This window comes from Dendrobates tinctorius, unplaced genomic scaffold, assembly GCF_039654945.1.
Source record: "Dendrobates tinctorius isolate UK_male_01 unplaced genomic scaffold, ASM3965494v1 ptg000315l, whole genome shotgun sequence".
In the NCBI taxonomy this organism is placed as follows: Eukaryota; Metazoa; Chordata; class Amphibia; order Anura; family Dendrobatidae; genus Dendrobates; species Dendrobates tinctorius.
Genome location: NW_027361982.1, coordinates 229,766 through 254,695, shown reverse-complemented (window position 1 = coordinate 254,695; position 24,930 = coordinate 229,766). Strand labels below are relative to the sequence as shown.

At 49.4% G+C, this 24,930-nt stretch overlaps 1 protein-coding gene across 4 annotated transcripts; it reads left to right on the top strand.

The window, feature by feature from the left end:
• Positions 1-24,609, top strand: TENT5D (terminal nucleotidyltransferase 5D). 4 transcript variants are annotated; one of them, XR_012227063.1, is made up of 3 exons: positions 1-267; positions 13,728-13,831; positions 15,098-15,290. XR_012227063.1 is itself a non-coding variant. In XM_073561168.1 (3 exons), exon 3 carries the CDS (start codon positions 19,401-19,403, stop codon positions 20,574-20,576), a length of 1,176 nt encoding a protein of 391 aa, XP_073417269.1. In that variant the 5' UTR covers positions 26-267; positions 13,728-13,831; positions 19,380-19,400; the 3' UTR covers positions 20,577-24,609. The 4 variants fall into 4 exon arrangements, 3 of the variants coding, with proteins under 3 accessions (XP_073417269.1, XP_073417271.1, XP_073417270.1); XM_073561168.1 differs by lacking the exon at positions 15,098-15,290 and adding an exon at positions 19,380-24,609 and having other exon boundaries at positions 26-267; XM_073561170.1 differs by lacking the exon at positions 15,098-15,290 and adding an exon at positions 19,380-24,609 and having other exon boundaries at positions 26-300.
• Positions 24,610-24,930: the final 321 nt, after the last annotated feature.

Genomic DNA, 24,930 nt, shown 5'->3' with positions numbered 1-24,930 from the left:
AAGGCGGGCGGTCTCTGTCTGCAAGGCGTGCTCATGCTACCGACGTCACGTAGTCATGGAGACAGGATTACGCCGGACAGATAATGAAGCAGATGAGGTGGAGGCTCCGCTAACCGCTATTCCGGCTCCTCACTCCTTGGATACAGCGCTCCCGGGATCCGCTCCCGCTTCACCTCCACCACTGGCCAAAACACCAACCCCGGAGGCCCGCACATCTCTCCCGACAGCCGGGGCGTCCTGCGGAGAGGTGTGCGGGGGAAGAGACAGGTGAGGAGCGCGGGGCAGAGATGAGAGAGACAGGTGAGGAGCGCGGGGCAGAGATGAGAGAGACAGGTGAAGAGTGCCGGGCAGAGATGAGAGAGACAGGTGAGGAGCGTGGGGCAGAGATGAGAGAGACAGGTGAGGAGCGCGGGGCAGAGATGAGAGAGACAGGTGAAGAGTGCCGGGCAGAGATGAGAGAGACAGGTGAGGAGCGTGGGGCAGAGATGAGAGAGAGACAGGTGAGGAGCATGGGGGAGAGATGAGAGAGAGACAGGTGAGGAGCATGGGGGAGAGATGAGAGAGACAGGTGAGGAGCGTGGGGCAGAGATGAGAGAGACAGGTGAGGAGCGCGGGGCAGAGATGAGAGAGACAGGTGAAGAGTGCCGGGCAGAGATGAGAGAGACAGGTGAGGAGCGTGGGGCAGAGATGAGAGAGAGACAGGTGAGGAGCATGGGGGAGAGATGAGAGAGAGACAGGTGAGGAGCATGGGGGAGAGATGAGAGTGACAAGTGAGGAGCGCGTGGCAGAGATGAGAGTGACAGGTGAGGAGCATGGGTGCAGTGAAAGGTGAGGAGCACGGTGGCAGCGACAGGTGAGGAGCACGGGGCAGAGATTAGAGGACAGGTGAGGAGCGCGGGGCAGAGATGAGAGAGACAGGTGAGGAGCTCAGCGGCAGCGACAGGTGAGGAGCACGGTGCAGAGATTAGAGGACAGGTGAGGAGCGCGGGGCAGAGATGAGAGAGACAGGTGAGGAGCGCGGGGCAGAGATGAGAGACAGATGAGGAGCGTGGGGCAGAGATGAGAGAGACAGGTGAGGAGCATGGGGCAGCGATGAGAGAGACAGGTGAGGAGCGCGGGGCAGAGATGAGAGAGACAGGTGAGGAATGCGGGGCAGAGATGAGAGACAGGTGAGGAGCGTGTGGCAGAGATGAGAGAGACAGGTGAGGAGCGCGGGGCAGAGATGAGAGACAGGTGAGGAGCGCGGGGCAGAGATGAGAGACAGGTGAGGAGCGTGGGGCAGAGATGAGAGAGACAGGTGAGGAGCGCGGGGCAGAGATGAGAGACAGGTGAGGAGCGTGGGGCAGAGATGAGAGAGACAGGTGAGGAGCGTGTGGCAGAGATGAGAGAGACAGGTGAGGAGCTTGTGGCAGAGATGAGAGAGACAGGTGAGGAGCGCGGGGCAGAGATGAGAGACAGGTGAGGAGCATGGGGCAGCGATGAGAGACAGGTGAGGAGCGCGGGGCAGCGATGAGAGACAGGTGAGGAATGCGGGGCAGAGATGAGAGAGACAGGTGAGGAATGCGGGCCAGAGATGAGAGAGACAGGTGAGGAGCGTGGGGCAGAGATGAGAGAGACAGGTGAGGAGCGTGGGGCAGAGATGAGAGAGACAGGTGAGGAGCGTGTGGCAGAGATGAGAGAGACAGGTGAGGAGCTTGTGGCAGAGATGAGAGAGACAGGTGAGGAGCGCGGGGCAGAGATGAGAGACAGGTGAGGAGCATGGGGCAGCGATGAGAGACAGGTGAGGAGCGCGGGGCAGCGATGAGAGACAGGTGAGGAATGCGGGGCAGAGATGAGAGAGACAGGTGAGGAGCGCGGGCCAGAGATGAGAGAGACAGGTGAGGAGCGCGGGGGCAGCGACAGGTGAAGAGCGTGGGGCAGAGATGAGAGAGACAAGTGAGGAGCACGGGGCAGAGATGAGAGAGAGAGACAGGTGAGGAGCATGGGGCAGAGATGAGTGACAAGTGAGGAGCGCGTGGCAGAGATGAGAGTGACAGGTGAGGAGCATGGATGCAGCGAAAGGTGAGGAGCACGGTGGCAGTGACAGTTGAGGAGCGTGGGGCAGAGATGAGTGAGACAGGTGAGGAGCGCGGGGCAGAGATGAGAGAGACAGGTGAAGAGCGCGGGGCAGACAAGAGAGAAACAGGTGAGGAGCGCGGGGCAGAGATGAGAGAGACAGGTGAAGAGCATGCTGCAGAGATGATAGAGAGGTGAGGAGAACAGGGCAGAGATGAGAGAGACGGGTGAGGAGCGCGGGGCAGAGATGAGAGACGGGTGAGGAGCGCGGGGCAGAGATATGAGAGACGGGTGAGGAGCGCGGGGCAGAGATGAGAGAGACAGGTGAGGAACGCGGGGCAGAGATGAGAGAGGTGTGCAGCAGCGCGGGGCAGCGATGAGAGAGACAGGTGTGGAGCGCGGGGCAGAGATGAGAGAGACAGGTGAGGAGCGCGGGGCAGAGATGAGAGAGACAGGTGTGGAGCGCGGGGCAGAGATGAGAGAGACAGGTGAGGAGCGCGGGGCAGAGATGAGAGAGACAGGTGTGGAGCGCGGGGCAGAGATGAGAGAGACAGGTGAGGAGCATGCTGCAGAGATGAGAGAGACAGGTGAGGAGCGTGGGGCAGTGACAGTTGAAGAGCTCAGGGCAGAGACGAGAGATACAGGTGAGGAGCGCGGGGGCATCGACAACTGAGTCCGGGGGTGGCGACAGGTGAGGAGCTCAGCGGCAGCGACAGGTGAGGAGCACGGGGCAGAGATTAGAGGACAGGTGAGGAGCGCGGGGCAGAGATGAGAGAGACAGGTGAGGAGCGCGGGCCAGAGATGAGAGAGACAGTTGAGGAGCGCGGGGCAGAGATGAGAGAGACAGGTGAGGAGCGTGGGGCAGAGATGAGAGAGACAGGTGAGGAGCGTGGGGCAGAGATGAGAGAGACAGGTGAGGAGCGTGGGGCAGAGATGAGAGAGAGACAGGTGAGGAGCGTGGGGCAGAGATGAGAGAGAGACAGGTGAGGAGCATGGGGGAGAGATGAGAGTGACAAGTGAGGAGCGCGTGGCAGAGATGAGAGTGACAGGTGAGGAGCATGGGTGCAGCGAAAGGTGAGGAGCACGGTGGCAGTGACAAATGAGCGTGGGGCAGAGATGAGAAAGACAGTTGAGGAGCTCAGGACAGAGACGAGAGATACAGGTGAGGAGCGCGGGGGCATCGACAACTGAGGAGTCCGGGGGTGGCGACAGGTGAGGAGCTCAGCGGCAGCGACAGGTGAGGAGCACGGGGCAGAGATTAGAGGACAGGTGAGGAGCGCGGGGCAGAGATGAGAGAGACAGGTGAGGAGCGCGGGCCAGAGATGAGAGAGACAGTTGAGGAGCGTGGGGCAGAGATGAGAGAGACAGGTGAGGAGCGTGGGGCAGAGATGAGAGAGACAGGTGAGGAGCGTGGGGCAGAGATGAGAGAGAGACAGGTGAGGAGCATGGGGGAGAGATGAGAGTGACAAGTGAGGAGCGCGTGGCAGAGATGAGAGTGACAGGTGAGGAGCATGGGTGCAGCGAAAGGTGAGGAGCACGGTGGCAGTGACAAATGAGCGTGGGGCAGAGATGAGAAAGACAGTTGAGGAGCTCAGGACAGAGACGAGAGATACAGGTGAGGAGCGCGGGGGCATCGACAACTGAGGAGTCCGGGGGTGGCGACAGGTGAGGAGCTCAGCGGCAGCGACAGGTGAGGAGCACGGGGCAGAGATTAGAGGACAGGTGAGGAGCGCGGGGCAGAGATGAGAGAGACAGGTGAGGAGCGCGGGGCAGAGATGAGAGACAGATGAGGAGCGTGGGGCAGAGATGAGAGAGACAGGTGAGGAGCATGGGGCAGCGATGAGAGACAGGTGAGGAGCGCGGGGCAGAGATGAGAGAGACAGGTGAGGAGCGTGTGGCAGAGATGAGAGAGACAGGTGAGGAGCGCGGGGCAGAGATGAGAGACAGGTGAGGAGCGTGGGGCAGAGATGAGAGAGACAGGTGAGGAGCATGGGGCAGCGATGAGAGACAGGTGAGGAGCGCGGGGCAGAGATGAGAGAGACAGGTGAGGAATGCGGGGCAGAGATGAGAGAGACAGGTGAGGAGCGCGGGCCAGAGATGAGAGAGACAGGTGAGGAGCGTGGGGGCAGCGACAGGTGAAGAGCGTGGGGCAGAGATGAGAGAGACAAGTGAGGAGCGTGGGGCAGAGACAAGTGAGGAGCACGGGGCAGAGATGAGAGAGAGGACAGGTGAGGAGCATGGGGCAGAGATGAGTGACAAGTGAGGAGCGCGTGGCAGAGATGAGAGTGACAGGTGAGGAGCATGGATGCAGCGAAAGGTGAGGAGCACGGTGGCAGTGACAGTTGAGGAGCGTGGGGCAGAGATGAGAGAGACAGGTGAGGAGCGCGGGGCAGAGATGAGAGAGACAGGTGAAGAGCGCGGGGCAGACAAGAGAGAAACAGGTGAGGAGCGCGGGGCAGAGATGAGAGAGACAGGTGAAGAGCATGCTGCAGAGATGATAGAGAGGTGAGGAGAACAGGGCAGAGATGAGAGAGACGGGTGAGGAGCGCGGGGCAGAGATGAGAGACGGGTGAGGAGCGCGGGGCAGAGATATGAGAGACGGGTGAGGAGCGCGGGGCAGAGATGAGAGAGACAGGTGAGGAACGCGGGGCAGAGATGAGAGAGGTGTGGAGCGCGGGGCAGCGATGAGAGAGACAGGTGTGGAGTGCGGGGCAGAGATGAGAGAGACAGGTGAGGAGCGCGGGGCAGAGATGAGAGAGACAGGTGTGGAGCGCGGGGCAGAGATGAGAGAGACAGGTGAGGAGCGCGGGGCAGAGATGAGAGAGACAGGTGTGGAGCGCGGGGCAGAGATGAGAGAGACAGGTGAGGAGCGTGGGGCAGTGACAGTTGAAGAGCTCAGGGCAGAGACGAAAGATACAGGTGAGGAGCGCGGGGGCATCTACAAGTGAGGAGTCCGTGGGGCAGTGACAGGTTTGGAGCGTGTGGGCAGCGACAGGTGAGGAGCTCAGTGGCAGGGACAGGTGAGGAGCATGGGGCAGAGTTGAGAAAGACAGGTGAGGAGCGCGGGGCAGAGATGAGAGACAGATGAGGAGCGTGGGGCAGAGATGAGAGAGACAGGTGAGGAGCATGGGGCAGCGATGAGAGACAGGTGAGGAGCGCGGGGCAGAGATGAGAGAGACAGGTGAGGAATGCGGGCCAGAGATGAGAGAGACAGGTGAGGAGCGCGGGCCAGAGATGAGAGAGACAGGTGAGGAGCGCGGGCCAGAGATGAGAGAGACAGGTGAGGAGCGCGGGCCAGAGATGAGAGAGACAGGTGAGGAGCGCGGGGCAGAGATGAGAGACAGGTGAGGAGCGCGGGGCAGAGATGAGAGACAGGTGAGGAGCGCGGGGCAGAGATGAGAGAGACAGGTGAGGAATGCGGGGCAGAGATGAGAGAGACAGGTGAGGAGCGCGGGCCAGAGATGAGAGAGACAGGTGAGGAGCGCGGGGGCAGCGACAGGTGAAGAGCGTGGGGCAGAGATGCGAGAGACAAGTGAGGAGCGTGGGGCAGAGATGCGAGAGACAAGTGAGGAGCACGGGGCAGAGATGAGAGAGAGAGACAGGTGAGGAGCATGGGGCAGAGATGAGTGACAAGTGAGGAGCGCGTGGCAGAGATGAGAGTGACAGGTGAGGAGCATGGATGCAGCGAAAGGTGAGGAGCACGGTGGCAGTGACAGTTGAGGAGCGTGGGGCAGAGATGAGAGAGACAGGTGAGGAGCGCGGGGCAGAGATGAGAGAGACAGGTGAAGAGCGCGGGGCAGACATGAGAGAAACAGGTGAGGAGCGCGGGGCAGAGATGAGAGAGACAGGTGAAGAGCGTGCTGCAGAGATGATAGAGAGGTGAGGAGAACAGGGCAGAGATGAGAGAGACAGGTGAGGAGCGTGGGGCAGAGATGAGAGAGACAGGTGAGGAGCGTGGGGCAGAGATGAGAGAGAGACAGGTGAGGAACGCGGGGCAGAGATGAGAGAGACAGGTGTGGAGCGCGGGGCAGCGATGAGAGAGACAGGTGTGGAGCGCGGGGCAGAGATGAGAGAGACAGGTGAGGAGCGCAGGGCAGAGATGAGAGAGACAGGTGAGGAGCGCGGGGCAGAGATGAGAGAGACAGGTGAGGAGCGCGGGGCAGAGATGAGAGAGACAGGTGTGGAGCGCGGGGCAGAGATGAGAGAGACAGGTGAGGAGCGTGGGGCAGTGACAGTTGCGGAGCTCAGGGCAGAGACGAGAGATACACGTGAGGAGCGCGGGGGGCAGGGACAGGTGAGGAGCATGGGGCAGAGTTGAGAAAGACAGGTGAGGAGCGTGGGGCAGAGATGAGAGAGACCGGTGAGGAGCGTGGGGCAGAGATGAGAGAGACAGGTGAGGAGCGTGGGGGCAGCGACAGATGAGGAGCATGGGGCAGAGATGAGAGAGACAGGTGAGGAGCATGGGGTCAGAGATGAGAGAGACAGGTGAGGAGCTCGAGGGCAGCGACAGGTGAGGAGCTCGAGGGCAGCGACAGGTGAGGAGCTCGAGGGCAACGACAGGTGAGGAGCTCGAGGGCAGCGACAGCTGAGGAGATCGAGGGCAGCGACAGCTGAGGAGATCGTGGGCAGCGACAGGTGAGCGCGGGGCAGCGACAGGTGAGGAGTGCGGGGCAGCTACAGATTAGGAGCATGGGTCAGAGATGAGAGAGACAGGTGAGGAGCGCGGAGGCAACGGCAGTTGAGGAGTGTGGGGACAGCGGCAGTTGAGGAGCGCTGGGACAGCGGCAGTTGAGCGAGGGGGCAGCGGCAGTTGAGGAGCGCGTGGGCAGCGACAGGTGAGGAGCGCGGTGCAGCGACAGGTTAGGAGCATGGGTCAGAGATGAGAGAGACAGGTGAGGAGCGCGTGGACAGCGGCAGTTGAGGAGCAGTTTGATGATCTGTTCTGAACATATTCGGTAATTTCTACGCTAATGAAGTTCAGCTGTGTTCGACGAATATTGCAAAAAAAACCAATATTAGCTGTCAATCGTATTCAGAACCGAATCTGAACAAATTCGCCCAACTCTACAGGTGATATAATTGACAGCTGGGTGCTGTATACAGGTGATATAATGGACAGCTGGGTGCTGTATACAGGTGATATAATGGACAGCTGGGTGCTGTATACAGGTGATATAATGGACAGCTGGGCGCTGTATACAGGTGATATAATGTACAGCTGGGCGCTGTATACAGGTGATATAATGTACAGCTGGGCGCTGTATACAGGTGGTATAATGGAGAGCTGGGCGCTGTATACAGGTGGTATAATGGAGAGCTGGGCGCTGTATACAGGTGATATAATGGAGAGCTGGGAGCTGTATACAGGTGATATAATGTACAGCTGGGTGCTGTATACAGGTGATACAGTTGTGGCCAAAAGTATTGACACCCCTGCAATTCTGTCAGATAATACTCAGTTTCTTCCTGAAAATGATTGCAAACACAAATTCTTTGGTATTATCTTCATTTAATTTGTCTTAAATGTAAAAACACAATAGAGAATGAAGCAAAAAGCAAAACATTGATCATTTCACACAAAACTCCAAAAATGGGCCAGACAAAAGTATTGGCACCCTCAGCCTAATACTTGGTTGCACAACCTTTAGCCAAAATAACTGCGACCAACCGCTTCCGGTAACCATCAATGAGTTTCTTACAATGCTCTGCTGGAATTTTAGATCATTTTTCTTTGGCAAACTGCTCCAGGTCCCTGATATTTGAAGGGTGCCTTCTCCAAACTGCCATTTTTAGATCTCTTCACAGGTGTTCTATGGGATTCTATGGACTCATTGCTGGCCACCTTAGAAGTCTCCAGTGCTTTCTCTCAAACCATTTTCTAGTGCTTTTTGAAGTGTGTTTTGGGTCATTGTCCTGCTGGAAGACCCATGACCTCTGAGGGAGACCCAGCTTTCTCACACTGGGCCCTACCTTATGCTGCAAAATTTGGTGGTAGTCTTCAGACTTCATATGCCATGCACATGGTCAAGCAGTCCAGTGCCAGAGGCAGCAAAGCAACCCCAAAACATCAGGGAACCTCCGCCATGTTTGACTGTAGGGACCGTGTTTTTTTTCTTTGAATGCCTCTTTTTTCTCCTGTAAACTCTATGTTGATGCCTTTGCCCAAAAAGCTCTCTTTTGTCTCATCTGACCAGAGAACATTCTTCCAAAACGTTTTAGGCTTTTTCAGGTAAGATTTGGCAAACTCCAGCCTGGCTTTTTTATGTCTCGGGGTAAGAAGTGGGGTCTTCCTGGGTCTCCTACCATACAGTCCCTTTTCATTCAGATGCCGACGGATAGTACGGGTTGACACTGTTGTACCCTCGGACTGCAGGGCAGCTTGAACTTGTTTGGATGTTAGTCGAGGTTCTTTATCCAACATCCGCACAATCTTGCGTTGAAATCTCATCAATTTTTCTTTTCCGTCCACATCTAGGGAGGTTAGCCACAGTGCCATGGGCTTTAAACTTCTTGATGACACTACGCACGGTAGACACAGGAACATTCAGGTCTTTGGAGATGGACTTGTAGCCTTGAGATTGCTCATGCTTCCTCACAATTTGGTTTCCCAAGTCCTCAGACAGTTCTTTGGTCTTCTTTCTTTTCTCCATGCTCAATGTGGTACACACAAGGACACAGGACAGAGGTTGAGTCAACTTTAATCCATGTCAACTGGCTGCAAGTGTGATTTAGTTATTGCCAACACCTGTTAGGTGCCACAGGTAAGTTACAGGTGCTCTTAATTACCCAAATTAGAGAAGCATCACATGATTTTTCGAACAGTGCCAATACTTTTGTCCACCCTCTTTTTTTATGTTTGGTGTGGAATTCTATCCAATTTGGCTTTAGGACAATTCTTTTTGTGTTTTTTCATTTAAGACAAATTAAATGAAGATAATAATACCAAAGAATTTGTGTTTGCAATCATTTTCAGGAAGAGTGTTATCTGACAGAATTGCAGGGGTGTCAATACTTTTGGCCACAACTGTATGTTTCTAGCATGTGGACAGTGATCCCATATCTAATTATTAGTAGTGCCCTCGGGTCTCCCTTTTTTTCATAGAGGAGTGATTCATGAGACCGCTCGGATGTGACATCCAATCTCTGACCAAAGCCGCTAACAGTCAGTGCGACTGTGTCACCAGCAGTGATACTTATGTCGTCATCATCTGTGCAACCGCTGCATCTAAGGATGAGTTCAGATGGAAATAATGTGTTCATTCACTGACTGCAAGCAGACATCTTAAATATATGAGGATGCAAAACATAAAAAAGTCGTGAGAGCGGCAGAACGTTCCGTGACATAGTGACTGATGATGGCAGATAATCGTTCAGATGGCCGTGTTTATATCTATTGCAGTAGACTATAATGTGTGATATGTTATCCTGGGACTTTGTGCATTATGTTATATTGAGGGCGCTGTGCATCCTGTATTATAGTCTGATAATATTATTGTGGTGCCACACTGTGTGTTATATTATACAGGGGGTTGTGGTGCTGTTCCGTGTGTTATGCTGGTAGTTGTGGTGCTGCGCTATGTGATATTATTATGTTGGCCGGTGCAGTGCTGGATCAGTGATTGCCGGCACTCTCCTGTGCTCGGGCTGATGACTGTGTGACGGTGTTGTCAATGTTGCTGTTGGATTTGTGAATGATCCGCTTGTTGGATCTACACAGTGATGCTCTCCAGCAGCAGCTGGCTCCGGTCCATGTGAGTAAGCGTGGGGGATATTAATGACACAATCCAATGCTGCTATCAGCTCTGGAGCTGCCGGACTGTGAAATGACACCGCCACTCAGTGCTTCCGTCAGGGATGCCCACTGATCCTCCACCGCAGCTCCGGGAGGACGCACCCTTTCATTACTTTTCTGGAATGATCCTGAAGATGTAGATTGCCTGGATCCAGACAGAGCGGATTGGGATCAGCCCCGACCGCGCAGCAGGAGGTGCTGTGGACAGAACACGTGCGGAGCTTCAGTAAGGTCACACAAATTTATGGATCATTCTGCCTGAAGACAAGTGGAGCTGAGAAAGAGGGGATCTCTAGGGGGCTGAACATTCCCTGCAGTGGGAGATATTGGGGACCGATACAGCTTCTCTTGTAGGGAGCACCAGTGAGTTGTGGTTGGCCCTTCTGACCTGACAGCTCCCTGTAGGAAGCTGAACTATTCTGAGTTTTGGTCTTTTGAAGTCTATAAAATGTCTCTGCTTTGGGGTCCCAAAAGATTCTGTCCACCCCACGAGCTGACCTCAATAGAAGTTGCGTATCCCCCTGACCCAGAGCATCGACGGGGAGGAACGGGGCGACTAGAGCCACATCCGGCAGTCTGTGCAGGGCTCCTGAGCCTAGAGGATGAGGCGCTGCTCCTTTATTCATTATTCCGGTGCTGGTCTTCTCCTACGACTGCTTATTCTTGTTCTATTCACTGACAAACACTGTCACAATCACAATATCTGCCTCATCCTCCCCTCCTGGACCATCACACTCCACATGTTGGGCTAGTGGTCCTCTCTAGACCCTTGCACATTGGTGTTGTCACATTTGCCTCTTCCTCCCCTCCTGGACCCTCACACCGTACATGTTGGGTTAGTGTTCCTCTCATAGACCCTTGCACATTGGTGTTGTTACATTTGCCTCTTCCTCCCCTACTGGACCCTCACACCCCACATGTTGGGCTAGTGTTCCTCTCATAGACCCTTGCACATTGGTGGTGTCACATTTGCCTCTTCCTCCCCTCCTGGACCCTCACACCCCACATGGTGGGCTAGTCTTCCTCTCTAGACTCTTGCACATTGGTGTTGTCACATTTGCCTCTTCCTCCCCTCCTAGACCCTCACACCCCACATGTTGGGCTAGTGTTCCTCTCATAGACCCTTGCACATTTGCCTCTTCCTCCCCTCCTGGACCTTCACACCCCACATGTTGGGCTAGTCTTCCTCTCTAGACCCTTGCACATTGGTGTTGTCACATTTGCCTCTTCCTCCCTTCCTGGACCCTCACACCCCACATGTTGGGCTAGTGTTCCTCTCTTAGACCCTTTCACATTGGTGTTGTCACATTTGCCTCTTCCTCCCCTACTGGACCCTCACACCCCACATGTTGGGCTAGTGTTCCTCTCATAGACCCTTTCACATTGGTGGTGTCACATTTGCCTCTTCCTTCCCTCCTGGACCCTCACACCCCACATGGTGGGCTACTGTTCCTCTCATAGACCCTTGCACATTTGCTTCTTCCTCCCCTCCTGGACCCTCACACCCCACATGTTGGGCTAGTCTTCCTCTCTAGACCCTTGCACATTGGTGTTGTCACATTTGACTCTTCCTCCCTTCCTGGACCCTCACACCCCACATGTTGGGCTAGTCTTCCTCTCTAGACCCTTGCACATTGGTGTTGTCACATTTGACTCTTCCTCCCTTCCTGGACCCTCACACCCCACATGTTGGGCTAGTCTTCCTCTCATAGACCCTTGCACATTTGCCTCTTCCTCCCCTCCTGGACAATCACACCTTCAGCTGTTACAATATCCGTCTAGTCTGGCTTTTTCTTGACCCTCACACCCCACTCCTATCACAATCTCGCATTGTCTGGTTCTTTCTGGACCCTCACATCCCACTGCTATCACATATTCTGCCTTGTCCTCCGTGCTTGGACCTTCACCCGGATCTATATTTGTTGCACCAAATGGACAATTCCATTGTTACAGTTTCCTCACGTTGGCGCCTTCTTCATTCAAAAATTCGATTTCAACTGTAATGTGCATGAATGTGAAAAGATAGATGAGAACGTCTAATATTATATTTACCACCCTCACAGCCAATGATCATGACGCTTAAAGGGGTTGTCCACTTTTAAACACAATCCCTTTAAGTACAATGAATCCTGGCCAGTAGTATATTTTCTAATAAATAATCTGCTATAATCCTTGCATGAAGTTCTGGAACTCTTTAGACTTTGTTTCCATTGTGCACCATTTTCACACTGTCTGCCTGCTATTAGTATATGGATTGGAGCGTACACATCTGATGTGGTGTCGCCGTATGTCTGGTGTTCACCATCGGCATCTCTTCTTGTGGGTCACAGTCTTCTAGATCTTTCCTGCAGTGATACACTGGCCATCAGCTGTGCGATCTGTAAGGTCTGGAATGTGCATATTTGGTGACAGCAAGCAGAGGTATTTAAACGGTAATGAATTGAAGCACAGTGTACACCAGTAGGATGTCCGACTTTCTCCTGAGTGGAACGAATGCTAATTTTTGGGCACGGAGGCATCTCGCTTTTCATGAGGCTGTGCTGCCAGATTCAGCGCCTCCTTCGTGTTGCGTAAGTTAATGGGTTTCTTGTTAGCGGCAGTGTGAAGATGATGAGGCTGGTGCTGGTGGGTGAAGGCTCCTGGGTGCGCACCTGGATGTAGCCGTCTCGGGATAGACGAGCGCACATTACACAGGATGTATAATACATGAGGCAGGAGGCGTCTGATCGCTGCTCGTCAAGTTATTAGGGCCGGGCAGGGAAATCAGTACAGACAGTGAAATGTCAGCGAGCGCGGCGGCAGGTGGTGTGTGAGCGCCTCCATCCATCAGAGATGACAAGTGAGGGATGCCGGCTTTCGTATTAGATGAGCGGCACGGAGCAGAGAGCGCAGGTCATATCAGCAGGTAATGAGCCGCAGCTGGTAATGCTGAGACCTGTAGTGTTGGAGGATCGCCGGATCTGTGGAAGACGCTCCTATCGCTGCTGCACGCGGCCGGAGCCCAGACTTCTCTATTTCTGTTTTTTATTTATTTTTTGTCATTGCTTATTGTATTTGACAAGTCGAGATCAGCAAGCTGCGGCACTCCAGCTGTTATGAAACTACAACTCCCAACATGTTCCTCACAGCCTGAGTTTCCCAACAGCTCGCTTGCCGCAGGTTGTTGCCCCTTTAGTATAGACTAGCCTGTGAATGAATCAGCAGTAGAAATCTTTTACCTGTCTGCTACAATGTATCGACTGAGACTCTGCTCATATCAAAGAGGTCACCCAGACGGGATGTAATTGTAACGGAAGCTCAGCTTTGAGAGCAGGAATAGGTGCAGGATGTGCTTCTATACAACGACCACAAGCATAGATCATAATAATGCTGAGAATTGAAATACAAAGCACCCTATTCATCACGCGTGTTTTTTTTTTTTAGGTAACTTTGCTTTTTATTTCCTTGTGATATTCGCTGACGTTTATTGCACCCAATTGATGAAAATGGTGTATTCGGTTAGTGAAATTTGCGCAAAGTTAAAGTCTCTTTTTTTTGCCGTCTTTAACCTTTTTTGTCACTTTTAGATCAAAATACTGCAAGAATTCATCAAAAATGTCTGGCGTACATTAACTGGGGTAAATTTGCAACAAATTTTCCAACTTTCTGAAAGGTCGCAAATGATGAATAAAAGACTTAATAAATAATGGATGGGGTGCGAAATCTGTCGAGAGCTGCAGAACTTCTTTCTGTAACGATTAATCATCAATTACAGAGGACTAATCCGCTAATTATAATCTCCCATGCCGTATTATCAGGAAGTCGTTGCACACAGTAACGCAACTCAGCTGTGCCGCAGTCTTCTCTTTCTCTTACATTGTCGTCTCTTGTCTCCCTGCAGGTGTCTCCTGTCTGTATGTGACCCGATGAGAATCTCCTGATCATCACATGAGTCATCGGACTAATCTCCCCTCTATAAAGTAGCGAGCGGCAGAGACGTCTCTGGTGAGTGGCACAGATATCCAAAAGACGACCTTTAACCAGTCTCTGCCTCCATGTTACTGTATCGCAGGGCCGCAGTGACTCAGACATAAGTCTGCTGTGGGTTCAAGGGATTGTCCAGCCCCGAATCTGTGGTTTAAAAAAAACACCCAGCAAAGTGAAAAATGAAAGAATAATAATCTTTTAGCGTTTCGCTGGTCTTGTGCTTTCTGGAAAAAAGAAATCTGTGCTGCACCACCCCTTTAATGTCTGCATGAGGAGTTCCTCTTTATAGGATGTAGTGCGAGTAATGTCATCTGGCACCCATCCCAGAATAACAGGAGTCTGCCTGAGAGAGTTACCTGAGACAGGTGTAACCTAGATGAAGGAGCAGCTTTGCAATTACTCAATACTATATTAGACATTGGCTATTATCTGATTACCATGAAAAAAGTATGTGCACCCATAATTTAAGGAATATACAGGACATAATAAGTACTGTATTTTGGAGTCTCGCTATCATAGAGGGGTTGGCTGGACATCTTAGGCTGGGGCATGCGCGCAGCAGCAGCCCATGAGTAGCAGACCATCTTTATCATGTTCATATAGGGGTCACCAAATATGAGTATTGTAGTGCATACACTCACTATCATTTCACAGACTACACACATAAAATCACTATTTATTGGTATCAAACTAAAAAAACAATACACAGGTCTGCAACTAAAAAACTGTTTGATTATTTTCATCTAATTTCCATGTATTTTCGTGTGCTGAAGACGAAAAAAATATTGAAAAAAATCCTGGACGTCAGGATTTGCCACAAAATGCAAAATTCTCTTCAAATTTAGTAAATTTTTCTCAATTTTTTTTTTTTTTTTTTTTTTTTTTTTTATCTTAGGGTTTTGAAAGTCAAAATTACTATTAATTAATTCACATCAATGCATTGAAGATATACAATGCCAAAAAAATATAACTTTCAAAGAAAAGAACTTGCAGAGTGAGCTAATGAAACCAGCATCAACATGTTGCAAGCTGAACGAGCGGGCTCTGACACGCCCGGGCTTGTTTCAATTGTTTTATCTTGGTTCTCGCCTGTTCACACTTTTTAATCTCAGTTCGTGTTAGCTCGTCATATTCAACCATGTTTCCCAAAATTAGCATTATGGCTCAGCGGAAGTGTATTAATTCGCCTGACAGTTTCTGTTACATTTGTGGTGAATATACAGTGTTGAAGCAACAGCTGAATATTACACAATTTGTGAAAAAAGTATACTTCGCATATTCCAGACTAAAGCTTGGAGATCAAGATAAAGCTTGGGCGCCTCATAAAGTGTGCAAACGGTGTGTTGAGGACCTCCGAAATTGGTCCAAGGGTAAGAAAAAAGCTTTCTGTTATGGGATTCCTATGGTACGTGGAATAACCAAAACAGCTCTTGAAACATTTTTTTTTTTTTGCAGACCTGTGAAATCATCCCCACAAACGAACATTAAATCCTGTCCCCTAGTCTTGTCCCTACCTGTCAGCGGAGGTGGGACGCAAATGGCACTTCTGCTCCACGATAGCTCTCCCTATAAGACCCTATTGCAATGACATATGCAGGAACACACCAAAAAAAAAGAATAATACAGTACTAGGTTTCTCGAACCAATCCTCTGGACAATATTCAACAGATAACACTTCAGCACAAGAAAGATAAATATGTATTCTATATAGAGATTGTAGATGCAGATATATCATATGCAATCAGTATATACCTCTTAACACAGGAACATATGTAACGATCGTCACATATATCTATATATAAATTTCATAATCACAAGGTTCTCAACCAAAAATAACAAAGTGCTGAATAGTTCTCTTAGTGTTGCATGCGCTAAATTTTGTTGCGAGCAATTTATGCACATTTGTTTGCTACATTCTTGCATAGGTTGTGGGTCCTGCACCCTTCTGGGAATTTCACCTGTTGATGCCTGTTGTTTAGCTTTGTTCTACTCAGCACTTTATTTGTTATTTTTGGTTGAGAACCTTGTGATTATGAAATTTATATATGGATATACGTGACAATCTATACATATGTTCCTGTGTTAAGAGGTATATACTGATAATGTCTAACACTATCTCTATATAGAATATATATTTACCTTCCTTGTGCTAAGTGTTCTCTGTTGAATATTGTCCAGAGGATTGGGTCGAGATATCTAGAACTGTATTATTCCTTTTTTTTTATGTCATCACAATAGGGTCTTATAGGGAGAGCCGTCGTGGAGCGGAAGCGCCATTTGCGTCCAAGAGGGTGCAAACCTCCGCGGACAGGTAGGGACAAAACTAGGGGACAGAATAGGGTGACTGCCCTGTCCTCTCGTAATAATAGCCCTGTACCACTCTGGATTTAATATTTTTTTTGTGGGGCTGATTTTGTTTTTAATTGATGCTAATAAATAGTGATATTATGTGTATAGTCTGTGAACTAACATGTTCATAGAGGGGTAACAAAGCTTTTTTTATGCACCTTAAATCGAGCCATGGTGCCTTTTTTTTAAATCCGTACCATATCCGTTTCTCTTGTGGATACACTCAGTGTTATGTGCAGATTTTCCCCACAGAATTGCATTAAATGTGGAAAATCCATGGGTAAAAAGTACATTTTTATTCCTGAGAAATTCACATTTTTCTTAATATGTAAAAGACCTGTTAACATCTATGGGCCCGACATAGATCTCCCTGAGAATCTGCCTCCAGAGCTTATTGTAAATGAAAGGAAAAGTTACCAGTGTGAGACATGTAATGACTGACCTTCTGTTCTCAAAATCACACAGAGCTCTGCACTGGCATCGCATCCAGCACAGTTCAGCAGAGGTGACCTTTGTCTCATTACAAACACAGCTGCAGCTCGCCTCTCATAGTGCTGTATGCTCTGTTACAGAGCTGTGCCTGATTACAACTAAGACTTCTTCAGCTTCTGTAACACAGGCAACCAGTGTGGGTGCGGAGGAGCACAACAGAACTGTGTTTCATTAGAAACACTGATGTTGTTCCTTCCTAGTGTTGTCAGCTCTGCGGTACTGCCTCCCCCCCTCCACACGCACACACACTGGCTGTCCGTGATACGGAAGCTAGGTGTATTGAGACAAAGTTCGGTTCTGCTAAGTGTGACTATTACTGTAAGCCATTACATGTCTCAAACTGATAAAGTCCCCTTTCATTTACAACAGAGTCCAGAGGCAGCTTCTCGGGGAGATCTGTGTCCTGTCCATACTCCTGAACGGCTCATTTACATATAAAGGAAAACACTGATTTCCCTGGAATAAGATATTGGATCACAGATGTCAACGTGTCATTTTATTCATCTTTCTATGACATGCATGCCCAAATAGATGGTTCTGGAGGGCTGATCCTTTTGACATATTCCCTTTAAAACATGACATGCTAGAAAGAGACAAAAATGCAGAAAAAAATACTATGAAGAAATGCAAGTAACCTAAATTAGGAAATAAGTGCAGAAATGCTACAAAAAATCTGCAACATCAAAAACTCAGCAAATGTTCATCCTGAGAACATAGCCTTAAAAAAAGCCAAAAGCTGGTGTGATATTGGGACATCATAGTCCTGTTCAGTGTTGTAAGGGCCAGTTATAAATAGTTGTCTTAGACATGAAACATCAGCATTCCAAATGGAAATTTTTATGAAATGAGGACTCAACACATCTAACACTTTATACTGAAATACCTTCACACAAAGGTACGGCATTTAGTACACAGAAACAGAACCAAGATCAGTGCAGAGATATCCATATATATCCAGATATCTGTATACAGTGTATGTGTATATTCTATATGGTACTAAAGCTAGGCTCGCTACATAGATGCTTTTACAGAGCAAAGTTTACATACTGTAGCATAGCTGGGAAGGACTGGGTTACATCCCAGCTCTGCAGGGTCTTGATTAGATACACCTGCAGGGATTCTCTACAAAGCAGGAAGTAGTTTCATGGAGTGTCAGTCTCCTAATAAAGTGTCAGTCTGCTGAATGAAGCAGAGTGACTGTGCTATTTGTTGCCATCTTCTCAGCCATTAAAAGACATCAGTCTCTGAGTACTCAGAATTTTGATTATTTTTCTATTTTCTAATGAACATGGTGCAAAGATCTATTTTTCCTGTAACATAATCATTCGATGACTGTAACCACGACTGACTCCGATCTGCATCACAACTTCTGCAATAGCTCACAGGGAGCCTCCGCAGAACGTCCGCGTCTTCATGGTGGGGCCCTGCAGCATGTCCACGTGGCGGGGCCCTGCAGACGAGCAGCCTCCTGCCCCTGCACTATCCGGAGTTCGTACCTACAATCCATCTCCCGTCCTGTTCACAGACAGCAGCTCTTCTGCGGTGGGCAGAAGCAACGCTGCGGCACATCACCTGTGCAATTCAGTGTGCGCGTAGCCATAAAACTGTGATTCCACCAGCCCGGGCCATCATGTATAGATGCTTAAAAGTATATTTTAACCAACAGATCTTGGAATAAAAATAAAGTCCACAACTGAATGTTTACATAAAATGTTCCTGTGCTGAAATAATCTTATAAATGTGCCCCGGCTGTGTGCAGTGTAATGGCTGTGTCTGACCGTACAGGGACGTGGTCTGATCGTCCCACATCTCCTGGGCAGGAAGCAAAAGAGTATACAGACAATACAGCCGGAGATCTCAACTGATTCTTTTTGCGAGTAAAACATTTCCCTGCCTGTTTTTAAACAATATTTTACCTCAAAGAATTGTCTGTGATCCCCTGCTGTAAAGTCTGTACACGCTTTTGCTTCCTTCCATGGCCAGGATATGTGGTATGATCAGACCTGTTCCTGCATGGTTGGACACGACCATTACACTGGGGCACATTTATATGATTATCTTGGGACAGGAACATTTTTTTTTTTAAATGCATCCAATTGTGGAGTTTATTTTTATTCCAAGATCTGTTGCTGAAAATATACTTTTGTTTGTGGCACAACTCCTTTAAAGGTATAGTGACGGTCCACACATCCCTTATCAGATGCCTGGTGACTGACCTGGGGGTATATGCCCCGCTGCCCCTGGACCCAGCCCACCCGTGCCATCCTATATCCTGGTCATACAGCAGGATGATGACTAGCAGCTCCAGAGACGGCCCCTATAGGGGGTTAAGCAGCGCAGCCCCCAGGATCCAGGCAGCGGCTGCACTCATACATCGCCTCTCATTAACCTGTAATTATCTGCAGACACCAGGGAGATGATGTGCTGTTTAGAACTCTCACATTGCTGTCATTGGCCTCCAAGGAATAATGTTCACTCTGCGATAAACGTTTCAGGACCAAATTGTTTCTGAGCATTCATTACTCACTTCACCATCATCATCATCTCCATCTCTCACTATTTCTGTTGCTGAATGTGATTCAGGGGCTAATTCTGAGATTTAGAAAAAGCCTGTTCACACATCGTGGCCAAAATTGTGCAGTTTCTTTTTTTTAGGCAGGTGGTTTTTGTTCTTTTGTCCTCTATATACTGTACTAATGCCCTTATAACCTTTTATTTTATGCAGTTTTATCACTGACTGTCCGCCATGACTGAAGAGTCAGACTGCAGATTCAGCAATCTGAGCCAAGATCAAGTCACCATCCTCAATCAGGTTCTGACGGAGATCGTCCCCATCCATGGCAGGGGGAACTTCCCCACCATGGAGATGAAACCTAAAGACATTATCCACGTAGTGAAGGAGCAGCTGGTAATGAAGAAAATCGCTATACGAGACATTCGACTCAACGGCTCCACGGCCAGTCACATCCTCATGCAGCAGAACGGGACCAGCTGCAAGGACTTGGATATAATTTTTGGTGTGGAACTTCCAGATGAGCAAGCCTTCCAGACAGTCAAGGACATTGTCTTGGATTCCCTCTTAGACTTTCTTCCAAAATGTGTCAACAAGGAGAAGATCACCGCAGTCACCATGAACGAGGCGTACGTACAGAAGATGGTGAAGGTGTCCACAGACCACGACCGCTGGAGCTTAATCTCTCTATCCAACAACAGCGGGAAGAACGTGGAGCTGAAGTTCGTGAACTCCCTCCGTAGACAGTTTGAGTTTAGTGTAGACTCTTTTCAGATCATCCTGGACTCCATCCTCGATGTCTACACAGATGAGGACAGTGAGCTGACCCCAGATACCTACCCTACCGTGGTGGCCGAGAGCATGTACGGAGATTTCCACGAAGCAATGGAACATTTAAGGGGAAAGCTTATCTCCACCAGGAATCCAGAGGAGATCCGCGGGGGAGGACTTCTAAAATACAGCAACCTCCTGGTCCGTGATTACAAACCGGCCAGTGAGGCAGAAATCAAGTCCCTGGAGCGTTACATGTGTTCCCGGTTCTTCATTGACTTTCCGGATGTGACCGAACAGCAGAGGAAAATCGAGTCTTACCTGCGCAACCATTTCATCGGGGAAGAGAAGACCAAGTACGACTATTTAATGACCCTGCGCTCCGTGGTCAATGAGAGCACGGTGTGTCTGATGGGGCACGAGCGCAGGCAGACTCTTAATATGATCACCATCTTGGCTCTGAAAGTACTTGGAGAACAGAACATCATCCCGAACACTGCCAACGTGACGTGTTATTACCAGCCGGCACCTTACATGAGCGACAGAAACTTCAGCAATTATTACATCCCTCAAGGACAGTCGGCCATCTTCTACCAGCCCTACCAGTTTCACATACACCTGCAGAGCGGGCTAGTGTAGGGAGCCGCGCTCACAACTGTGAAATAAACACTTCCCTCAGCTCACGTCGGGAAATGACTGTCTGTTCTGCAAAATATCACTTTATGTAAAGACTGGAAGAATATGAGCAGCGTCGTACAGACCGCACAGAATTATCCTACATAAACTGCAGAGCCACTAACCATACTGCAGAGCTGCATTCTCTGTTCTGCTTCTTATCTGTGAACAGACACTCCTGTGCTATAATGGCAGCTAAAGGGTTATTGTGGTTTACATACATTCTCACCTATGCTTTACATAGGTGATAAGTGTCAGAGCAGTGTGGGACCCACCAATTTCCAGAATGGGGGCTCTTTTGAACCCCACTCTCCCTTGGCCAACTTTGCGCAGGAAGAGCTGGAAGATGCAGACACATTACCGGCCCTGGAGGTGTCAGTGGTGAGACCTACCCTAATCTAACAATTATCAGCAATGCAATGGACAAACCAGAATATCCCTAAAGAAGGTGATAGAAGTAGGGTATTGGATGACCTGCCCTTGAGCCAATGGTCGATTGTCTGACGAATGATCATATCTCATCCATTTTAGTTCAATGTGAATGGGCACCAGGTGTGAAGGTGATGCTGAACAAACTGAATGCTGGGAAATGTTATCTCGGGCTTCAGAGCAGCACTCGCTGTTCTGCAGATTCTGGAATCAGTAATGTCATATGGGTCCTGCAGTTTATGGGGTTAATCCTGGTGGTGACTTGTGCAGCGTTGATCACAATTGATCCCGTATTTAATGTGATGGCTCCCTGTCTGGCGATGGTGGAGAAGCTTCCGCTGTGGGGAGCGGCTGCGGTGCCACAAGAAGCTGCTCTACAAGGGACCTCGTGTCATTAATGGGTTTCTTATGTCTTTGATGTTTATGGGGCTTTAGTTGCAAGAAGTGATTTTCTATTTCATGTCGGGGTCCATGCGCTGTGTGTAATTTCTGGGGAAGGGGGACTGCACTGCCTGTGCCATGATGTGGGCTGAACGCACCCTTAAAGTCGCTTTCATGTTGAGTCACTTTGTATATCCTTGGCTTTACTTCTCTTGTGCTGATTCCATCTCCAGTCACATCCAGAGCTGCACTCTCAATGCTGCTGCTCTTCTGTTGGCTTTCAGGCTGCATGACCTCACAAGGCTGCCTGCTGGTTTAGTGCCAGTACAGAGCATGTTCTGCTGTGGTGCATCATGGGAAATGTAGACTTTTGAATGCAGCTTGGGATGTGACCGGATTATAAGAAACTTCAGTTGTACATGGGTAAAGCACATGAGATTTGGTGGAGGAAAAAGTCGCCATCTGAGAATATGGAGCACCAGAGCGAAGCTGGCCCGAGTTACCAATCATCTGTCTAGGTCCGTGCGCTTCCAATTAATGCTTATTATAGCATGAGTCCCTCAACCCCCAGGACAGGTCTCCCCATACCTTCTTCAGAAATGTAAACTCACGAGCCTGGTGTCTGTGATTCTGTTCTGACCAGCAAAATGCTATGAATAAATGTCATAGGTGGGAGGCAGTCATGCTGTATCTCCTCGGAGGAGGGGTCACACGGGCCTCCCACCCCCCAGGGACTAGAGATCATATATTACAGATCTTATTTATAGTGTTCTGGGGGGTTCCTAAACCTGATTCTTCTGGCGATTGTTTGTGACGATGTCCCCAAAGTGCCTGCGCCCCTGATCCCCCGCCCTGGAGCTCGTTCTACTGTCCTCTCTCCTGATTTCCAGGATCTGCCCCTCTGTCTGGCCGATGGTGTCATACCCTCGAGATTTTATCTACCGGAGCAATGTGAACATTTCTATTGTATGTATCGTATCTGTAGAGACGGGCAGCTTTCCCCTCCGCCTGTGATGCCTGTGACCTGTACATAGATCTACACTATTTTTCTATGGACCGTGAATGCGCTCTGTCATATCGATGTTTCTGTTCTGTAGTTAAAGGGAAACTCAATATTTGACATTCTTTCGTGGCAAATACTTAAGAATAATGTTCTAAATACTTTACTATTTTTTTTGAGGGTTTTTTTTCACTTGTTTTACTCCAGTCACAGCCAAAGCTGCTTTCACTAATCAGCTGGTTGCCCTTGGACATAAATTGGTTTTGCTCCGCAGCCATGTGACTTCTGGCCTGCCATATTGCACTGATTTGCCCTCAAGTTAACAACCAGTCGAATTGTGGCTGCAGCTTTAGATGTGATTAGAGTAGAGGACATAATGTGATTTGTGACTAAGCTTTATATGGTGGGGTGTATTCACAGGCGGCAGATTGTTTGCAGAGCTGTCTGTGACACCATTTTTTCGTGGAGGGAAGGAAGACACTCGGTCTCTGGACTGGTCTCACTAATTCTGATCACAATTGATAAGCATTTGCCTCTTTTATCCAACTGAAGCTCGAATGTTGCCTAAGGGTATGTGCACACGTTGCGGATTACCCTGCGGATTTTGCTAAATCCGCAGGTAAAATGACCTGCGTTTTACCTGCGGATTTAGTGCAGATTTACTGCGGATTTTCTGCAGTTTTTGTGCGGATTTCACCTGCGTTTTTACACCTGTGGATTCCTATGGAATCTGTCCTGGTGATTTTACGAGCCTGTGCTGAAAACTGAAGCTTTGAAACCAAGTGCAAGTTAGCCTGGCAGTGCATTGGGAGCATCTCCTTATTTTTGGCTTTTGTTACCCCCCAATGCACCTGCAGGTTATTTGCATGTGGCTTCAAAGCTAGATTTCTTAGGCTTTAAAAAAAAAAAAAAAAAAAGATTTGAAATCAACGGTCCATTTTCTTTATATTTTACAACAATTTCCATTGTAGTTGATAATTAATCTGCCCTGCCAGTGGTGACCCCATCCTGTCCCTGTTACCCACCTACTTTTTATACACACTTTTTAGAAGTGCAGGCATAAAGAAAGATTTGCCCAAGTATCAGTACATACCAAAATTTGCTACATTTTTATTTAAAAATAGCGCTGCAGCACTGTGATAGATTCTCCTTATTGTCTTTGGTGGGGTGAGCTCATAGATACATTGTTTCCAATGAGTTGACCACATAGACATATTTTATTTTTGATGAGGTGTCCATTTGGTTACATCGTCTCTGATGGTTCCAACCTATCATTACAGTAGTTCACCAAACATTTACATTGTCTCGGCTGGTTACAGTGGTCCACTGCTCATTTACATTGTCTCCGCTGAGTCCATGACTGGTTACAGTGGTCCACTTCTTGGCTAAATCATCTCTGGTGGATCTACAGCTAGTTACAGTGGTCCACTGCTCAGTTACATTGTCTCCGATGGGTCTACGACTGGTTACAGTGGTCAACTGCTCAATTATGTCATGTCTGGTGGGTCAGCAGCTGTTTACAGTGGTCTACTGCTCATTTACATTGTCACCGGTGGGTCCACGACTGCTTACAGTGGTAAGCTGCTCGATTACGTCATATCTGGTGGATCAGCAGCTGGTTTTATGGTTCACTGCTCGGTTACATTGTTTCCAGTGGGTCTACAGCTGCTTATATGGTCCACTATTCGGTTATATTGTTTCCAGTGGGGCTACAGCTCAGTTACATTGACTCCTGGCTACAGTGGTCCACTGCTTGGTTGCATCGTCTCAGATGGAGCCATGACTGTTTACAGTAGTCCACTGTTCGGTTACACTGTCTCCGGAGCGTCCATGACTGGTTACAGTGGTCCAGTGCTCGGTTACACTGTCTCCGGAGGGTCCACGACTGATTACAGTGGTCCAGTGCTCGGTTACACTGTCTCCGGCGGATCCACGACTGGTTACAGTGGTCCAGCGCTCGGTTACACTGTCTCCGGAGGGTCCATGACTGGTTACAGTGTTCCTTTACTCAGTCACATTGTCTCAATACTTGTTGTGTTTTGCATTTGTTTCTTTGCTGTAGCGCGACTTATCTGCACCTTAACTCCCTGTTTAGGGAATGTGAATCCTGGACAGAAACCTGTGGAGAATAATCAGATGTATGAAATCTGATTTAACCAGGAGCTGACAATAAAGCTTTATGATGAGCGTCGCCTCCTGTGGTTCTTGCTGTTCTGCATGTATCCTTCATAATATGAAGTGTATTTTATGAGCTGTCTGCGCTGACATGACATGGTTTCACGCTCCTTGAGAAATTGGGATCTGGTCATAGCCCATGTGGAGGGACAGAGCGGCGGCTGTGTGCAGAGGTTGGATAGGCACGTTAATTGCACAGCAGTGGGCAGGTTCGGGCTTGTGCCAGTCTCTGGGGCCACGATCTTGTGTGTTGTCTGAATATCTGCACTGTGTACATGAGAACTCAGCAGAGAGCGGAGAAGCTGAACACAGAAACCCTGGAGACTACGTGAT

What these genes read in the sequence shown, in the direction of transcription:
- TENT5D (XM_073561168.1), top strand. Translation starts at nt 19,401, where the DNA reads ATGACTGAAGAGTCAGACTGCAGATTCAGCAATCTGAGCCAAGATCAA.